The sequence below is a fragment of the Tachyglossus aculeatus genome, unplaced genomic scaffold (assembly GCF_015852505.1).
Source record: "Tachyglossus aculeatus isolate mTacAcu1 unplaced genomic scaffold, mTacAcu1.pri scaffold_1_arrow_ctg1, whole genome shotgun sequence".
NCBI classification, from domain to species: domain Eukaryota; kingdom Metazoa; phylum Chordata; class Mammalia; order Monotremata; family Tachyglossidae; genus Tachyglossus; species Tachyglossus aculeatus.
The window spans coordinates 688,647-704,225 of NW_024044915.1; the positions used below are offsets into that span (position 1 = coordinate 688,647).

A 15,579-nucleotide genomic window follows, 5' to 3' on the forward strand; every position below is an offset into this window, starting at 1 on the left:
AGGCCCCGCCCCATACACGTGACCCAGCCCACACGCACGAGGCCCCGCCCCAGACACGTGACCCGCCCAATACACGTGACCCCACGAGCACGTGAATCCGCCCCCAAGCAAGAGGTCCCGCCCCAGACACGTGACCCCATCCCCAAGCACGAGGCCCCCGCACGAGGCCCCTCCCCATTCACGTGACCCCGCCCCATACACGTGACCCCATAAGCACGTGACCCCGCCCCATACATGTGACCCATAAGCACGTGACCCCGCCCACAAGCACGAGGCCCCGCCCCCCACATACGCGGCCACGCCCACAAGCACGTGGTCCCGTCCCATTCACGTGACCCCGCCCACAAGCACATGGCCCCGCCCCATGCACGTGATCCCACAAGCACGTGACCCCGCGCCAAGCACGAGGCCCCGTCCCAGACACGTGACCCCATCCCCAAGCACTAGACCACGCCTCCAGACACGAGGCCGCCGCATGAGGCCCCGCCCCATTCACGTGATCCCGCCCCATAGACGTGACCCCGCCCACAAGCACGAGGCCTCGCCCCCATGCACGTGACCGCACAAGCACGTGGCCCCACAAGCACGTGACCCCGAGCCAAGCACGAGGCCACGCCTCCAGGCACGTGTCCCCGCCCCATACATGTGACCACGCCCACAAGCACGAGGCCCCACCCCTTACACGTGACCCCACAAGCACGTGACCCCACCCCAAGCACGAGGCCCCGCCCCCGTATACGTGACCACGCCCTCAGACCTTAGCCACACCCCCGGTACCATTCATTCATTCATTCATTCATTCATTCAATCGTATTTCTTGAGCGCTCACTGTGTGCTTCCTAAGCGCTTGGGAAGTCCAAGTCGGCAACCTACAGAGACGGTCCCCACCCACCAACGGGCTCACAGTCTAGAAGGGGGAGACGGACAACAAAACAAAACATGTGGACGGGTATTAAGTCACCAGAACAAAGAATGAAAACTAAATAATAACTAAATAATAATAATTTGAACCCATGACCTCTGACTCCAAAGCCCGGGCTCTTTCCACTGAGCCACGCTGCTTCTAAATGCACATCATGAACAAAATAAATAGAATAGTAAATATGTACAAGTGAACTAGAGTAACAAATTTGTACAAACATATATACTGGTGATGTGGGGAGGGGAAGGAGTGCTTTGTGCATAATAATAATAATGATGGCATTTATTAAGCACTTACTATGTGCAAAGCACTGTTCTAAGCACTGGAGAGGTTACACGGTGATCAGGTCGTCCCACGGGGAGCTCACAGTCTTCAACCCCATTTTCCAGATGAGGTCACTGAGGCGCAGAGAAGTGAAGTGACTTGCCCAAAGTCACACGGCTGACAGTTGGTGGAGCTGGGATTTGAACCCATGACCTCTGACTCCAAAGCCCAGGCTCTTTCCACTGAGCCATGCTGCTTCTAAATGCACATAATTAACAAAATAAATAGAATAGTAAGTATGTACAAGTAAAATAGAGTAATAAATCATCATCAATCGTATTTATTGAGCGCTTACTATGTGCAGAGCACTGTACTAAGCGCTTGGGAAGTCCAAATTGGCACCATATAGAGACAGTCCCTACCCAACAGTGGGCTCACAGTCTGAAAGGGGAAGACAGAGAACAAAACCAAACATACTAACAAAATAAAATAAATAGAATAGATATGTATAAGTAAAATAAATAAATAGAGTAATAAATAGAAGAGGGCTTTGCACATAGTAAGTGCTTAACAAATACCGTCATTAATTAATTAATTAATTAATGGGCTGGGGTTCGGCCACATGACCTCTGACCTTCTCCCCTCCACACCTTGAGCCACACTGGGGGCAGAGGAAGGAGGGTCTCTGGAAAGCGAGGCCCTGCCAGCCGTCAGATCCGGCTTCTGGGAATTGCTCCGTTCCATTTTTACTTCAAAGGGGGCAGCTGGGCCGGGGCTGGGGGATCCTCCTAAAGGGCCGTGCCACTTTCAAAGGCAAAAAGCCATCATTGGAAACATCTGGGCCACCACCGCCCTCGGAGGACCCGGTTGGGGGCTGGGAAAGAAGAACCGTGGTGTTGGCTAAGCGCTTAGTATGTTCCAGGCACCTTACTGAGCGCTGGATGCGCCGATGCCAGCCAATCGGGTTGGACCCATTCCCTAAGAATCATAATGACGGCGCAGAGAAGTGAAGTGACTTGCCCAAAGTCACCCGGCTGACAGTTGGCGGAGCCGGGATTTGAACCCATGACCACGGACTCCAAAGCCCGGGCTCTTTCCACTGAGCCACACTGCTTCTAAATCATAATCATCATCATCATCAATCGTATTTATTGAGCGCTTACTGTGTGCAGAGCACTGTACTAAGCGCTTGGGAAGTACAAAGTGGCAACACATAGAGACAGTCCCTGCCCAACAGTGGGCTCACAGTCTAAAGGGGGAGACGGAGAACAAAACCAAACATACTAACAAAATAAAATAGAATAGATATGTACAAGTAAAATAGAGTAATAAATATGTACAAACATATATACAGGTGATATACATATATACAGGTCCTGTCCCGCATGGGGCGCCCAGTCTTCGGCCCCATTTTACAGGTGAGGTAACCGAGGCCCAGGGAAGTAGTGAAGTGGCCACACAAAAGACAAGTGATGGTCAGGATCAGAACCCATGACCTTCTGACTCGCAAATCCATGCCGCCCTGCTGCTCCTCCTTTAACCAGCTCCAGGCTGATGACTCCAGCTGGAATAGTTTCAGGTCATCCGAGCCTCCACCGTCACCTAGCTGCAGTCCACCGGCGTGTTTGTTTAGCCTGTACTTACACAAGTGCAGTAAGCAACTGTACAATTGTTCCTCATCATAATCATCATCAATCATATTTATGGAGCGCTTACGGTGTGCAGAGCACTGGACTAAGCGCTTGGGAAGTCCAAGTTGGCAACATAGAGAGACAGTCATCATCATCATCATCATCAATCGTATTTATTGAGCGCTTACTGTGTGCCGAGCACTGTACTAAGCGCTTGGGAAGTACAAATTGGCAACATGTAGAGACAGTCCCTACCCAACAGTGGGCTCACAGTCTAAAAGGGGGAGACAGAGAACAAAACCAAACATACTAACAGAATAAAATAAATGGAATAGATATATACAAGTAAAATAAATGGAGTAACAAATATGTACAAACATGGCTTAATAAATGCCATTATTATTATTATTATTAATAATAATAAATACGATTGAATGAATTGGTCTAAGCCGGGAGTGGGCGGGGCCGTGATTGGTCGTGGGCGGGGCCGGGAGTGGGCGGGGCCGAGATTGGTCGTGGGCGGTAGTGGGCGTGGCCGGCATTGGTCGAGGCCGGGAGTGGGCGTGGCCGGGAGTGAACGAGGCCGGGATTGGTCGAGCCCGGGAGTGGGCGGGACCCAGGAGGGGCGCTGTCGCTGTCCGTCCCGGAGTTGCCAATAAAGTTTTCTGGGGCGGGGGGGGGGTCACGTGGGCGGAAAATGGCGGGCCGGGGCGGGAGCGGGGGCCCTGCTGTGTCAGTCCTGGCCCCGAACGGGAGGCGCCACACGGTGAAGGTGACGCCGGGGACGGTGTTACTGCAGGTGCGGCCGCCGGGGAGCGGGGGGGGGACGGGGGGACCCGGGGGGGCCCGGGGGGGCCCGCGAGGGACGGGGAAGGAGGGAGGCAGGCCCAGGCCTGAGGGGAACCTCCATGGTGGGCGGGCCTTCTGTTAGAGTCGGGGCCTAGAGGTGGTGGGCGGGGCCTAGAAGAGGTGGGCGGGGCTTTCCAAAAATGGACATGGCCTTGAGGCGGTGGGCGGGGCTTTCCATAAATGGGCATGGCCTCGAGGCGGGGGCTTCCATGATGGGCGGGGCCTGGGGGAGGTGGGCGTGGCTTTCCAAAAATGGGCAAGCCTTGAGGCGATGGGCGGGGCTTTCCATAAATGGACATGGCCTTGAGGCGATGATAATAATAATGGTATTTATTAAGCGCTTACTATGTGCAAAGTACTGTTCTAAGCGCTGCGGAGGTTACAAGGTGATCAGGTTGTCTCACGGGGGGGGCTCACAGTCTTCATCCCCATTTTGCAGATAATAACAATGATAATAATAATGATGGTATTTGTTAAGCGCTTACTATGTGCAAAGCACCGTTCTAAGCGCTGGGGAGGTTACAGGGTGATCAGGTTGCCCCACGGGGGGGCTCACAGTCTTCATCCCCATTTGACAGATGAGGGAACTGAGGCCCAGAGAAGTTAAGTGACTTGCCCAAAGTCACACAGCTGACACTCGGTGGAGCTGAAATTTGAACCCATGACCACGATGGGCGTGGCTTTCCATAAATGGGCATGGCCTTGAGGTGGGGGCTTCCAGGATGGGCGGGGCCTAGAGGTGGGCGGGACTTTCCATAAATGGTCATGGCCTTGAGGTGGGGGCTTCCATGATGGGTGGGGCCTAGAGGTGGTGGGCGTGGCTTTCTGTAAATAGACGGGGCCTAGAGGAGGTGGGCGGGGCTTCCATAAAGGGAGGGGCCATAATAACAATGGCATTTATTAAGCGCTTACTATGTGCAGAGCACTGTGCTAAGCGCTTGGGAAGTACAATTTGGCAACATATGGAAATGGTCCCCACCCAACAGCGGGCTCACAGTCTAGAAGGGGGAGACAGACAACAAAACAAAACAGATTAACAGAATAAAATTAATAGAATAAATATGTACAAGTAAAATAAATAAATGAATAGAGTAATAAACGCATACAAACATATATACAGGTGCTGTGGGGAAGGGAAGGAGGTGGGGCGGGGGATGGAGAGAGGGAGGAGGCTTTCCATAAATGGGCATGCTCTCGATGTGGTGGGCGGGGCTTCCATGATGGGCGGGGCCTAGATGATGTGGCGTGGCATTCCATGAATGGGCATGGCTTTGAGGCAATGGGCGGGGCCTAGAGGAGTCGGGCGTGGCTTTCTGTAAACGGACATGCCCTTGAGGTGGTGGGCGGGGCCTAGAGGAGGTGGGCGTGGCTTTCCATAAATGGGCATGGCCTTGAGGCAGTGGGTGTGGCTTTCCATAAATGGGCATGCCATTGAGGTGGTGGGCGGGGCTTCCATGATGGGCGGTGCCTAGAGGAGGTGGGCGGGTCTTTCCATAAATGGGCATGCCCTTGAGGCAATGGGCAGGGCCTAGTAGCAGTGGGCGGGGTTTCCATAAAGGGAGGGGCCGTAATAATAATCATGGCATTTATTAAGCGCTTACTAAGTGCAAAGCACTGTTCTAAGCGCTGGCGAGGTTGCAAGGTGGGTCAGGTTGTCCCTCGGGGGGCTCCCAGTCTTCATCCCCATTTTCCAGATGAGGGAACTGAGGCCCAGAGCAGTGAAGTGACTTGCCCAAAGTCACACAGGTGACAATTGGCAGAGGCTGGATTTGAACCCATGACCTCTGACTCCAAAGCCCGGGCCACACAGCAGACAAGTGGCAGCGCCTGGATTAGAACCCAGGTCCTTCTGACGCCCAGGCCCGTATTCATTCATTCATTCAGAAGCAGCGTGGCTCAGTGGAAAAGAACACGGGCTTTGTAGTCAGAGGTCAAGGGTTCAAATCCCGGCTCGGCCAGTTGCCAGCTGTGTGACTTTGGGCAAGTTGCTTAACTTCTCTGGGCCTCAGTTACCTCATCTGTAAAATGGGGATTAAGGCTGTGAGCCCCCCGTGGGACAACCTGATCACCTTGTAACCTTCCCAGCGCTTAGAACAGTGCTTTGCACATAGTAAGCGCTTAATAAATGCCATTATTATTATTATTATTATTCATTCAGTTGTATTTATTGAGCGCTTACTGTGTGCATATCCACTAAGCCGCGCCGCTTCTGTGGGTCTTGGAGGGGTTTTGGGGTTGTCTGTTCACATCGTGCCTCCTTCAAACTCCTACTGGAGGCAATGCCTTCAAATAATAATAATAATTGTGGCATTTATTAAGCGCTTACTCTGTGCCAAGCACTGAACAAAGCGCTGGGGTAGATAGAAGATCATCAGAACCCACCCGGGTCTCCCGGTCTAAGTAGGAGGGAGAACAGGTTTTGAACCCCCATTTTGCAGATGAGTGGACTGAGGCCCAGAGAAGCTCAGTGACTCGCCCCAGGTCACGTGGCTGCTCCCAGGGAAGCAGCGTGGCTCAGTGGAAAGAGCCCGGACTTTAGAGTCAGAGGTCATGGGTTCCAGTTCCGGCTCTGCCAATTGTCAGCTGTGTGACTTTGGGCAAGTCACTTCACTTCTCTGGGCCTCAGTTCCCTCATCTGGAAAATGGGGATGAAAACTGTGAGCCCCCCCGTGGGACAACTTGATCACCTTGTAACCTTCCCAGCGCTTAGAGCAGTGCTTTGCACATAGTAAGCGCGTAATAAATGCTATTATTATTATTATTATTATTATTATTATTATTAAGTGGCGGAGGCAGGATGGGAGCCCAGGCCCGGGCTCTACCCACTAGGCCACGCTGCACCCCACGTGGGACAACTTGATTAACCCAGCGCTTAGAACAGTGCTTGGAACTTATTTATTTTGCTTGTACATATCTATTCTATTGATTTTATTTTGTTAGTATCTTTGGTTTTGTCTCCCCCTTTTAGACTGTGAGCCCGCTGTTGGGTAGGGACTGTCTCTAGATGTTGCCAATTTGTACTTCCCAAGCGCTTAGTACAGTGCTGTGCACACAGTAAGCGCTCAATAAATACGACTGATGATGATGATGATGATGGAACAGAGTAAACACTGAATAAATGCCATAATTATTATTATTCATTCATTCAGTCGTATTTATTGAGCACTTGCTCTGTGCAGAGCACTGTACTGAGCGTTGGGGAGGTACAAGTTGGCAACATATAGAGACGGTCCCTACCCAACAATGGGCTCATAGTCACCCTCTCTCTCCAGGTTCTCGAAGACGCGTGTCAGCAACAGGACTTCGATCCCGCCGAGTTCGGCCTGAAGTGAGTGAAGTGAGAAGCAGCGTGGCTCAGCGGAAAGAGCCCGAGTTCTGGAGTCAGAGGCCATGGGTTCGAATCCCGGCTCCGCCACATGTAGGACTATAGAGTCTTACATTTCCATCTTTCGTATCAAATACGTAAAATGTTCTCACTGCTTTCTAAATATACAGTGTTTCTTGTAGAGGTGGTGGGGACAGAGTCCGATTGTTGCCAGCTTGTACTTCCCAAGCGCTTAGTACAGTGCTCTGCACACAGTAAGCGCTCAGTAAATACGACTGAATGATTGAATGTCTGCTGTGTGACCTTGGGCAAGTCACGTAACTTCTCTGAGCCTCAGTTGCCTCATTTGGAAAATGGGGATGAAGACTGTGAGCCCCACGTGGGACAACCTGATCACCTTGTATCCCCCCCAGCGCTTAGAACAGTGCTTGGCACATAGTAAGCGCTTAACAAATGCCATCATTATTATTATTCTAATTAAGTGAGTCCGGCTGGGGGCCCGGGTGTGGATGGCTCCTTCTCTTCTCTCCCTCTACAGCGGCTGCCCTCTCCTCCAATTAACCCGTAATTTTTATTGAGTCCTTTCTCTGGGCAGAGTATTCATTCAGTCGTATTTATTGAGCGCTTACTGTGTGCAGAGCACTGTATTAAGCGCTTGGAAAGTACAGTTCGGCAACAGATAGAGACGGGCCCTACCCAACAACGGGTTCACGGTCTAGAAGGGGGAGACGGACAACAAAACTCAAAGCCCCTCTCCTGCGGGAAGCCTTCCCTGATTGACCTCCCTTTCTTCGTCTCCCTTCTGTGAAGCAGCGTGGCTCAGTGGAAAGAGCCCGGGCTTGGGAGTCCGAGGTCGTGGGTTCAAATCCCAGTTCTGCCACATAATAATAATAATAATGGTGGTATTTGTTAAGCGCTTACTACGTGCAAAGTGCTTCCCTATGTCTGCCGTGTGACCTTGGGCAAATCACTTCACTTCTCTGAGCCTCAGTTCCCTCATCTGGAAAATGGGGATGAAGACTGCGAGCCCCACGTGGGACCTGATCACCTCGTATCCCCCCAGCGCTTAGAACAGTGCTTTGCACGTAGTAAGCGCTTAACAAATGCCATCATCATCATTATTATTATTATTATTAAACCGGTAGGCAGGCGTCAATAGCATCAAACTAGATAAATAGAATTATAGATATCTACACATCATTAAGACTTGTCCAAGATTAGAATCCAGATCTTTTGAGTCCCAGGCCCCGGGCTCTTTGCGTTAGATCCCGCCCTTCTGAACGTTTTTGTGTGACTTGGTAAAGCGCCCCGGATTCACGAAGCAGCGGGGCCTGGGCGTCGGAGGGACCTGGGTTCTAATCCCGGTTTGGCTGCTGTGTGACCTTGGCTAAGCCCCTTCGCTTCTCTCTGCCTCAGTTCCCCCGCCTGGAAAACGGGGATGAAGACTGCGAGCCCCAGGTGGGACAGGGACTGCGTCCAACCCGATTAGCTTGGATCTCCCCCAGCGCTTAGTACGGTGCCTGGCACGTACTAAGCGCTTAACAGATGCCGTTTAAAAATCAAAAACCATCAGCCGACTTCAGTAGGTTCTTGGCAGGACCGTTGCCTGAGTGAACCAGTTGGTCACTTCAAGCACATTTCCTTTCCTGCCCTTTAATTTCTCTTGTTTCACACTACCCTAGTCTTTAATTTCTCTAATTTTCATGATTTCTTTTTTTCTTTTCCCACCTCAAGCGTCTCTGGTTGTAAGAGACCCCTTCCAATTCGGGCTAAGTGTCTGACAGTTGAGAAGCCCAATTCATGGGTTTTTTCGTGGTGATTCAAGCCTCTAATAATGGGCTTAAGTAATGCTTTTTTTTTTACTGTATCAGGTTTAATGCATTCCGCCCCAGTACCTGAATTCCCAAATTTCAGGGAAATTCCCTCAATGTCACCCACCGCGTCCTCACGCAAAATTATTTCTATTGTCCGTCTCTCCCTCTAGATTGTGAGCTCCTTGCGAACAGGAAAGGTGTCTACCAACTCTATATCTTAAAAGGACCCATAAAATGATGGTATTTGTTAAGCGCTTACTATATGCCAAGCGCTGGGGGAGATACAAGGTATTCAGGTTGTCCCACTTGGGGTTCACAGTCTTAACCCCCCCCAGTTTACAGATGAGGTCACTGAGGCCCAGAGAATAATAACGATGGTATTTGTTAAGCGCTTACTAGGTGCCAAGCCCTGTTCTAAGCGCTGGGGGAGATACACAGTCATCAGGTTGTCCCACGTGGGGCTCACAGTCTCCATCCCCATTTTCCAGATGAGGTCACGGAGATGCAGAGGTATTTGTTAAGCGCTTACTAGGTGCTAAGCCCTGTTCTAAGCCCTGGGGGAGATACAAGGTGATCAGGTTGTCCCACGTGGGGCTCACGGTCTCAATCCTCATTTTTCCAGATGTTGTCATGGAGGCACAGAGAATAATAATAATAATAATGATGGTATTTGTTAAGCGCTTACTAAGTGCTAAGCACCGTTCTAAGCCCTGGGGGAGATACGAGGTGATCAGGTTGTCCCACGTGGGGCTCACAGTCTCCATCCCCATTTTCCAGATGAGGTCACGGAGGCTCAGAGAATAGTAATAATGACGATGATGGTATTTGTTAAGCGCTTACTAGGTGCTAAGCACCATTCTAAGCCGTGGAGGAGATACAAGGTGATCAGGTTGTCCCACGTGGGGCTCACGGTCTCAATCCTCATTTTCCAGATGTCATGGAGGCACAGAGAATAATAATAATAATAATAATAATAATGGTGGTATTTGTTAAGCGCTTACTAAGTGCTAAGCACCGTTCTAAGCCCTGGGGGAGATACAAGGTGATCAGGTTGTCCCACGTGGGGCTCACGGTCTCAATCCTCATTTTCCAGATGTTGTCATGGAGGCACAGAGAATAATAATAATAATGATGGTATTTGTTAAGCGCTTACTAAGTGCTAAGCACCGTTCTAAGCCCTGGGGAAGATACAAGGTGATCAGGTTGTCCCACGTGGGGCTCACGGTCTCAATCCTCATTTTCCAGCTGTCATGGAGGCACAAAGAATAATAATAATAATAATGATGGTATTTGTTAAGCGCTTACTAAGTGCTAAGCACCGTTCTAAGCCCTGGGGGAGATACAAGGTGATCAGGTTGTCCCACGTGGGGCTCACAGTCTCCATCCCCATTTTCCAGATGAGGTCACGGAGGCACAGAGAATAATAATAATAATAATGATGGTATTTGTTGAGCGCTTACTAAGTGCTAAGCACCATTCTAAGCCCTGGGGGAGATACAAGGTGATCAGGTTGTCTCACGTGGGGCTAACGGTCCCAATCCCCAATTTCCAGATGAGGCCCGGAAAAGCGAGGCGACTTGCCCAAAGTCACACAGCTAAGCGGCGGAGGCGGGATTAGAACCCACGACCTCTGACTCCCTCTGGCCCGGGCTCTTTCCGCCGGGCCACGCCGCTTCTCTAAGCGCTTAACAAGTACGAGCGAAAACCGCAGAAGGGGGACAGAGGCCCGGGACGGAGCGGGCTGGGGCAAGCGGCCGGCCTCGGTCTCCCTCCTAGGTTTCAGAGGAGCGTGCTCGACCTCTCGCTGCAGTGGAGATTTGCCAACCTCCCCAACAATGCCAAGCTGGAGATGGTGCCGATCCCCGGGAGTCGGGAAGGACCGGAAAACCCGGTACGTATGCTTCCGTGGGGGGTCCGGGCAGACACAGGACGCGCAGAACGGGAGAAGAGGGCTCAATAATAATAACAATAATAATAATAACAATAATAATGCGGGTATTTGTTAAGCGCTTACTATGTGCCAAGCACAGTTCTAAGCACTGGGGTAGATACAAGGCAATTAGGTTGCCCCTCATGGGGCTCACAGTCTTAATCCCCATTTTACAGATGAGGTGACTGAGGCCCAGAGAAGTTAAGTGACTTGCCCAGAATCACACAGCTGACAAGGGGTTTAGCCGGGATTTGAACCCACGACCTCTGACTCCAAAGCCCGGGCTCTTTCCACTAAGCCACGCTGCTTCTATAATAAATACGACTCAATATATACGGCTCAATAAATATGACAATGACTGAATGAACAGTGCTGGGCATTTACTAGGTGCAGAACACCATACTAAGTGCTTGGGAGAGTACAGTTCAACAGGATTAGCAGACATGTCCCCTCCCCATAATGAATTTACAGTCTAGAGGGGGAGAGGGTAGGAAACATTAATATGAATAAAAAGGTAATTTATGCTGTATAATTTAAAGTCAGTCCCATTTATTGAGCACTTACTGTGTGCAGATCATTGTTCTAAGCTCTTAGGAGAGTATAATACCCCCCCATCTTACCTCCTTCCCTTCCCCACAGCACCTGTATATATGTATATATGTTTGTACATATTTGTTACTCTATTTATTTATTTATTTTGTACATGTCTATTCTATTTATTTTATTTTGTTAGTACGTTTGGTTTTGTTCTCTGTCTCCCCCTTTTAGACTGTGAGCCCACTGTTGGGTAGGGACTGTCTCTATATGTTGCCAACTTGGACTTCCCAAGCGCTTAGTACAGTGCTCTGCACACAGTAAGCGCTCAATAAATACGATTGATGATGATGATGATGAAGAGGGAAGGTCGGTTTAGTCGGGGAAGGCCTCCTGGAGGAGGCGGCCCATCAAAATAAGGCTTTGACGGAGGGGAGAGTCATTGTCCGGGGAGGCGTCCGATCCCCATTTGTCAGATGAGGAAACTGAGGAAGAACTCTCCATCCCCCCCGCCTTACCTCCTTCCCTTCCACACCTGTATATATGTTTGTACGTATTTATTACTCTATTTCTTTTACTTGTACATATTTATTCTACTTGTTTTATTTTGTGAATATGTTTTGTTCTCCGTCTCCCCCTTCTAGACTGTGAGCCCACTGTTGGGTAGCGGCCGTCTCTATATGTTGCCAACTTGGGCTTCCCGAGCGCTTAGTACAGTGCTCTGCACATAGTAAGCGCTCAATAAATACGACTGAATGAATGAATGAATGAGGCCCAGAGAGGCGACTTGCCCGAGGCCCCGCAGCAGAAGGAGCCCGGGCCTGGGCGTCCGAAGACTTGGGTTCTCAGCCACTTGTTTGCTTGGGCGAATCATTTTTTATTTTATTTTATTTTATTTTAAGCGCTTACTATGTGCAAAGCACTGTTCTAAGCGCTGGGGGTGATACAAGGTGATCAGGTTGTCCCACGGGGGGCTCACAGTCTTCATCCCCATTTTACAGATGAGGGAACTGAGGCCCAGTGAATAATAATAATAGTGATGGCCTTTATTAGGTGCTTACTATGTGCAAAGCACTGTTCTAAGCGCTGGGGAGGTTACAGGGTGATGAGGTTGTCCCACGAGGGGCTCACAGTCTTCATCCCCATTTTACAGATGAGGGAACTGAGGCCCAGTGAACAATAATAATAGTGATGGCCTTTATTAGGCACTTACTATGTGCAAAGCACTGTTCTAGGCGCTGGGGAGGTTACAGGGTGATCAAGTTGTCCCACAGGGGGCTCACAGTCTTCATCCCCATTTTACAGATGAGGGAACTGAGGCCCAGTGAACAATAATAATAGTGATGGCCTTTATTAGGCACTTACTATGTGCAAAGCACTGTTCTAAGCGCTGGGGAGGTTACAGGGTGATGAGGTTGTCCCATGAGGGGCTCACAGTCTTCATCCCCATTTTACAGATGAGGGAACTGAGGCCCAGTGAATAATAATAATAGTGATGGCCTTTATTAAGCGCTTACTATGTGCAAAGCACTGTTCTAAGCGCTGAGGAGGTTGCGAGGTGATGAGGTTGTCCCACGAGGGGCTCACAGTCTTCATCCCCATTTTACAGGTGAGGGAACTGAGGCCCAGAGAAGTGAAGTGACTCGCCCAAAGTCACACGGAGCCAGGATTTGAACCCACGACCTCTGACTTCGAAGCCCGGGCTCTTTCCACTGAGCCACGCTGCTTCCCCTTTCTTTAGGGGGGAGAAAGAGTTGGGTGACCATGTCGTCCCCCAACCCTTTGGCCCAGGGGAAGATGGCGGGCGGGCGGGTGGCCACCTTCTCGACCGTGAGCCCGTCGTTGGGTCGGGTCCGTCTCTATAGGTTGCCGATTTGTCCTTCCCAAGCGCTTAGTCCAGTGCTCTGCACACGGTAAGCGCTCAATAAATACGATCGAATGAATGAACTTCTCCGGGCCTCAGTTCCCTCTTCTGTAAAATGGGCATGGAGACCGTGAGCCCCATGTGGGACAGGGACTGCATCCACAGCTTGTATCTTCCTCGACGCTTAGTACAGTGCCTGGCACATGGGAAGTGCCTAACTGATTCCATGGAAAAAAGGCAGGAAGGAGCCAGCGTGAGAACCCAGTGGTCTTGATTTTCAGTCCCAGTCCCTTTGCGTAATTATTATCGCTAATAATAATAATGGTAATAATGGTAATGGTAATAATTAGTACAGTGCTCTGCACACAGTAAGCGCTCAATAAATATGATTGATTGATTAATAATCGTTAAGCGCTTACTATGTGCCCGGCACTATGTGCCGGGGTGGATAGCAGTTAATCAGGTAGGGCCCAGTCCCTGTCATTCATTTGATCGTATTTATTGAGCGCTTACTGTGTGCAGAGCACTGTACTAAGCGCTTGGGAAGTACAAGTCGGTAACATCTAGAGACGGTCCCTACCCAACCCCCATGGGGCTCACGGCCTTCACCCCCATTTTACAGATGAGGAAACCGAGGCCCAGAGGAGTGAAGTGACTCGCCCAAGGCCCCACGCCAGACAAGCGGGGGAGCCGGGATGAGAACCCAGGTCTTCCCGACTCCTGGGCCTGGGCTCGTTCCACTATTCATTTCATTCCCTCCGTCAGTCGTATTTACTGAGCGCTTACTGTGTGCGGAGCGCTGTACTAAGCGCTCCGCAACAAGTAGAGACGGTCCCTGCCCCCGACGGGCTCACGGTCTGGAAGGGGGGGATAGGAAAAGAGAGGGTGTGGGGGAGAGGTGGATGGACAGATAAGTGAGCGCGAGGTCCAAGCGCTTAGCACAGTGCCGGACACACTAGGCCACATTGCTTTTCACAGGGTGCGCGCAGGTTGTGGCTGCTAGCCCCGGGGCCCTGTTCCTTGAGGCTGGGGCCCCGGGGGAGAGGGACCCGGGGACCCCTCGGGTCGCTCCGCGGTGGGGTCTCTCCGTCTCTCTGTCTCTGGGCCCGCCGTCGGTGACCGCCCGCCCGCCCGCCCGCTGTCCCGGCGTGTGGCCGCAGGTGCGGATCGCCCTGCAGCTGGACGACGGCACCAGGCTGCAAGACGCTTTCCCTTCCGGCCGGACCCTGTGGGAGCTTCTCCGACATTTTGCACCAACCAGGTAATTGCCTCCGGCGCGCCTTCACTCAGGTGCTCGGCCCTTCCCTCCTTCCCTCTTTCCCTCCCTCTCCCTCCCTCTCTCCCTCTTCTCTCCTTCCCTCCCTCCCTCCTTCCCTCTTTCTCTCCTCCCCTCCTCCCCTCCCTCCCTCCTCCCCTCTTTCCCTCCTTCCCTCTTTCCCTCCTTCCCTCCCTCCCTCTTTTCCGCCTTCCCTCTTTCCCTCCCTCCCTCTCTCTTTACCTCTTTCCCTCCCTCTCCCTCCCTCCTTCTCTCCCTCCTTCCCCCTTTCCCTCCCTCCCTCTCTACCTCCCTCTCCCTCTCTCCCTCTCTCCTTCTCTCCCTCCCTCCCTCTCTCTTTACCTCTTTCCCTCCCTCTCCCTCCCTCCTTCTCTCCCTCCTTCCCTCTTTCCCTCCCTCCCTCTCTCTTTACCTCTTTCCCTCCCTCTCCCTCCTTCCCTCTTTCCCTCCCTCCCTCTCTCTTTACCTCCCTCTCCCTCCCTCCCTCTCTCTTTACCTCTTTCCCTCCCTCCCCTCCCTCCTTCTCTCCCTCCTTCCCTCTCTCCCTCCCTCCCTCCTTCCCTCCTTCTCTCCCTCCCTCCACTCTTTCTTCCATCCCTTCCTCGCACAGTATCAGTCCTCTACCACAACCTCCTCCTCCCCTCCTCTCCCTCCCTCCATATGGGCTGTGTCTTCTCCTTCTCCCTCCTTCTATTCTCCCCTCACCTCTCTGCTCCTCATCCTCTTCATTCTCCTCCTCCCGGGCCTTCTTCACACCTCGCCGGCCCCTCGGTTTGGGTTTGCCGTGTGGAGCGGGGAGGGATTCTGGGCTTGGGTTTGTCGGGCCCCGAGCGCCGAAGGAGAGAAAATGGCCGGCGGGGGCAGATGGCTGAATGTGGGGCTTGAGGGGCCTGCCGGGCGAGAACTCCTTGGGCGGAGAACACCCCCGGAACCCCCCAAGCCGACCACAGATGGCCCCCGTTTATTATTTTTTTTTAATAGTACTTGTTAAACATCTACTATGCGTCTAGAAATGTTCTGAACACTTAGAGTTTAAGCTGGCCGGGCACAGTCTCCGTCTCTCACATGGCTCACCGTCCCAAGTTGGGGGGAAGAGGATTTAATCCTCATTTTACCACCGAGGGAACTCAGACACAGAGAACGGAAGGGACTTGCCCACGGTCGCCCAGC

The 15,579-nt window shown here is 51.7% G+C and overlaps 1 protein-coding gene across 2 annotated transcripts in view; it reads left to right on the plus strand.

The window, feature by feature from the left end:
• Nucleotides 1-3,514: 3,514 nt before the first annotated feature.
• Nucleotides 3,515-15,579, plus strand: part of ASPSCR1 (ASPSCR1 tether for SLC2A4, UBX domain containing) — a 66,751-nt gene continuing 54,686 nt past the window's right edge. The window contains exons 1-4 of one of the 2 annotated variants that reach the window (XM_038742861.1): nt 3,515-3,616; nt 6,939-6,994; nt 10,582-10,696; nt 14,294-14,394. In XM_038742861.1, the coding sequence (XP_038598789.1) occupies nt 3,515-3,616; nt 6,939-6,994; nt 10,582-10,696; nt 14,294-14,394 (374 nt within the window). Of the gene's footprint in view, nt 3,617-6,938; nt 6,995-10,460; nt 10,498-10,581; nt 10,697-14,293; nt 14,395-15,579 lie in introns of those variants that run through there. The other variant, XM_038742862.1, reaches the window with a different exon arrangement.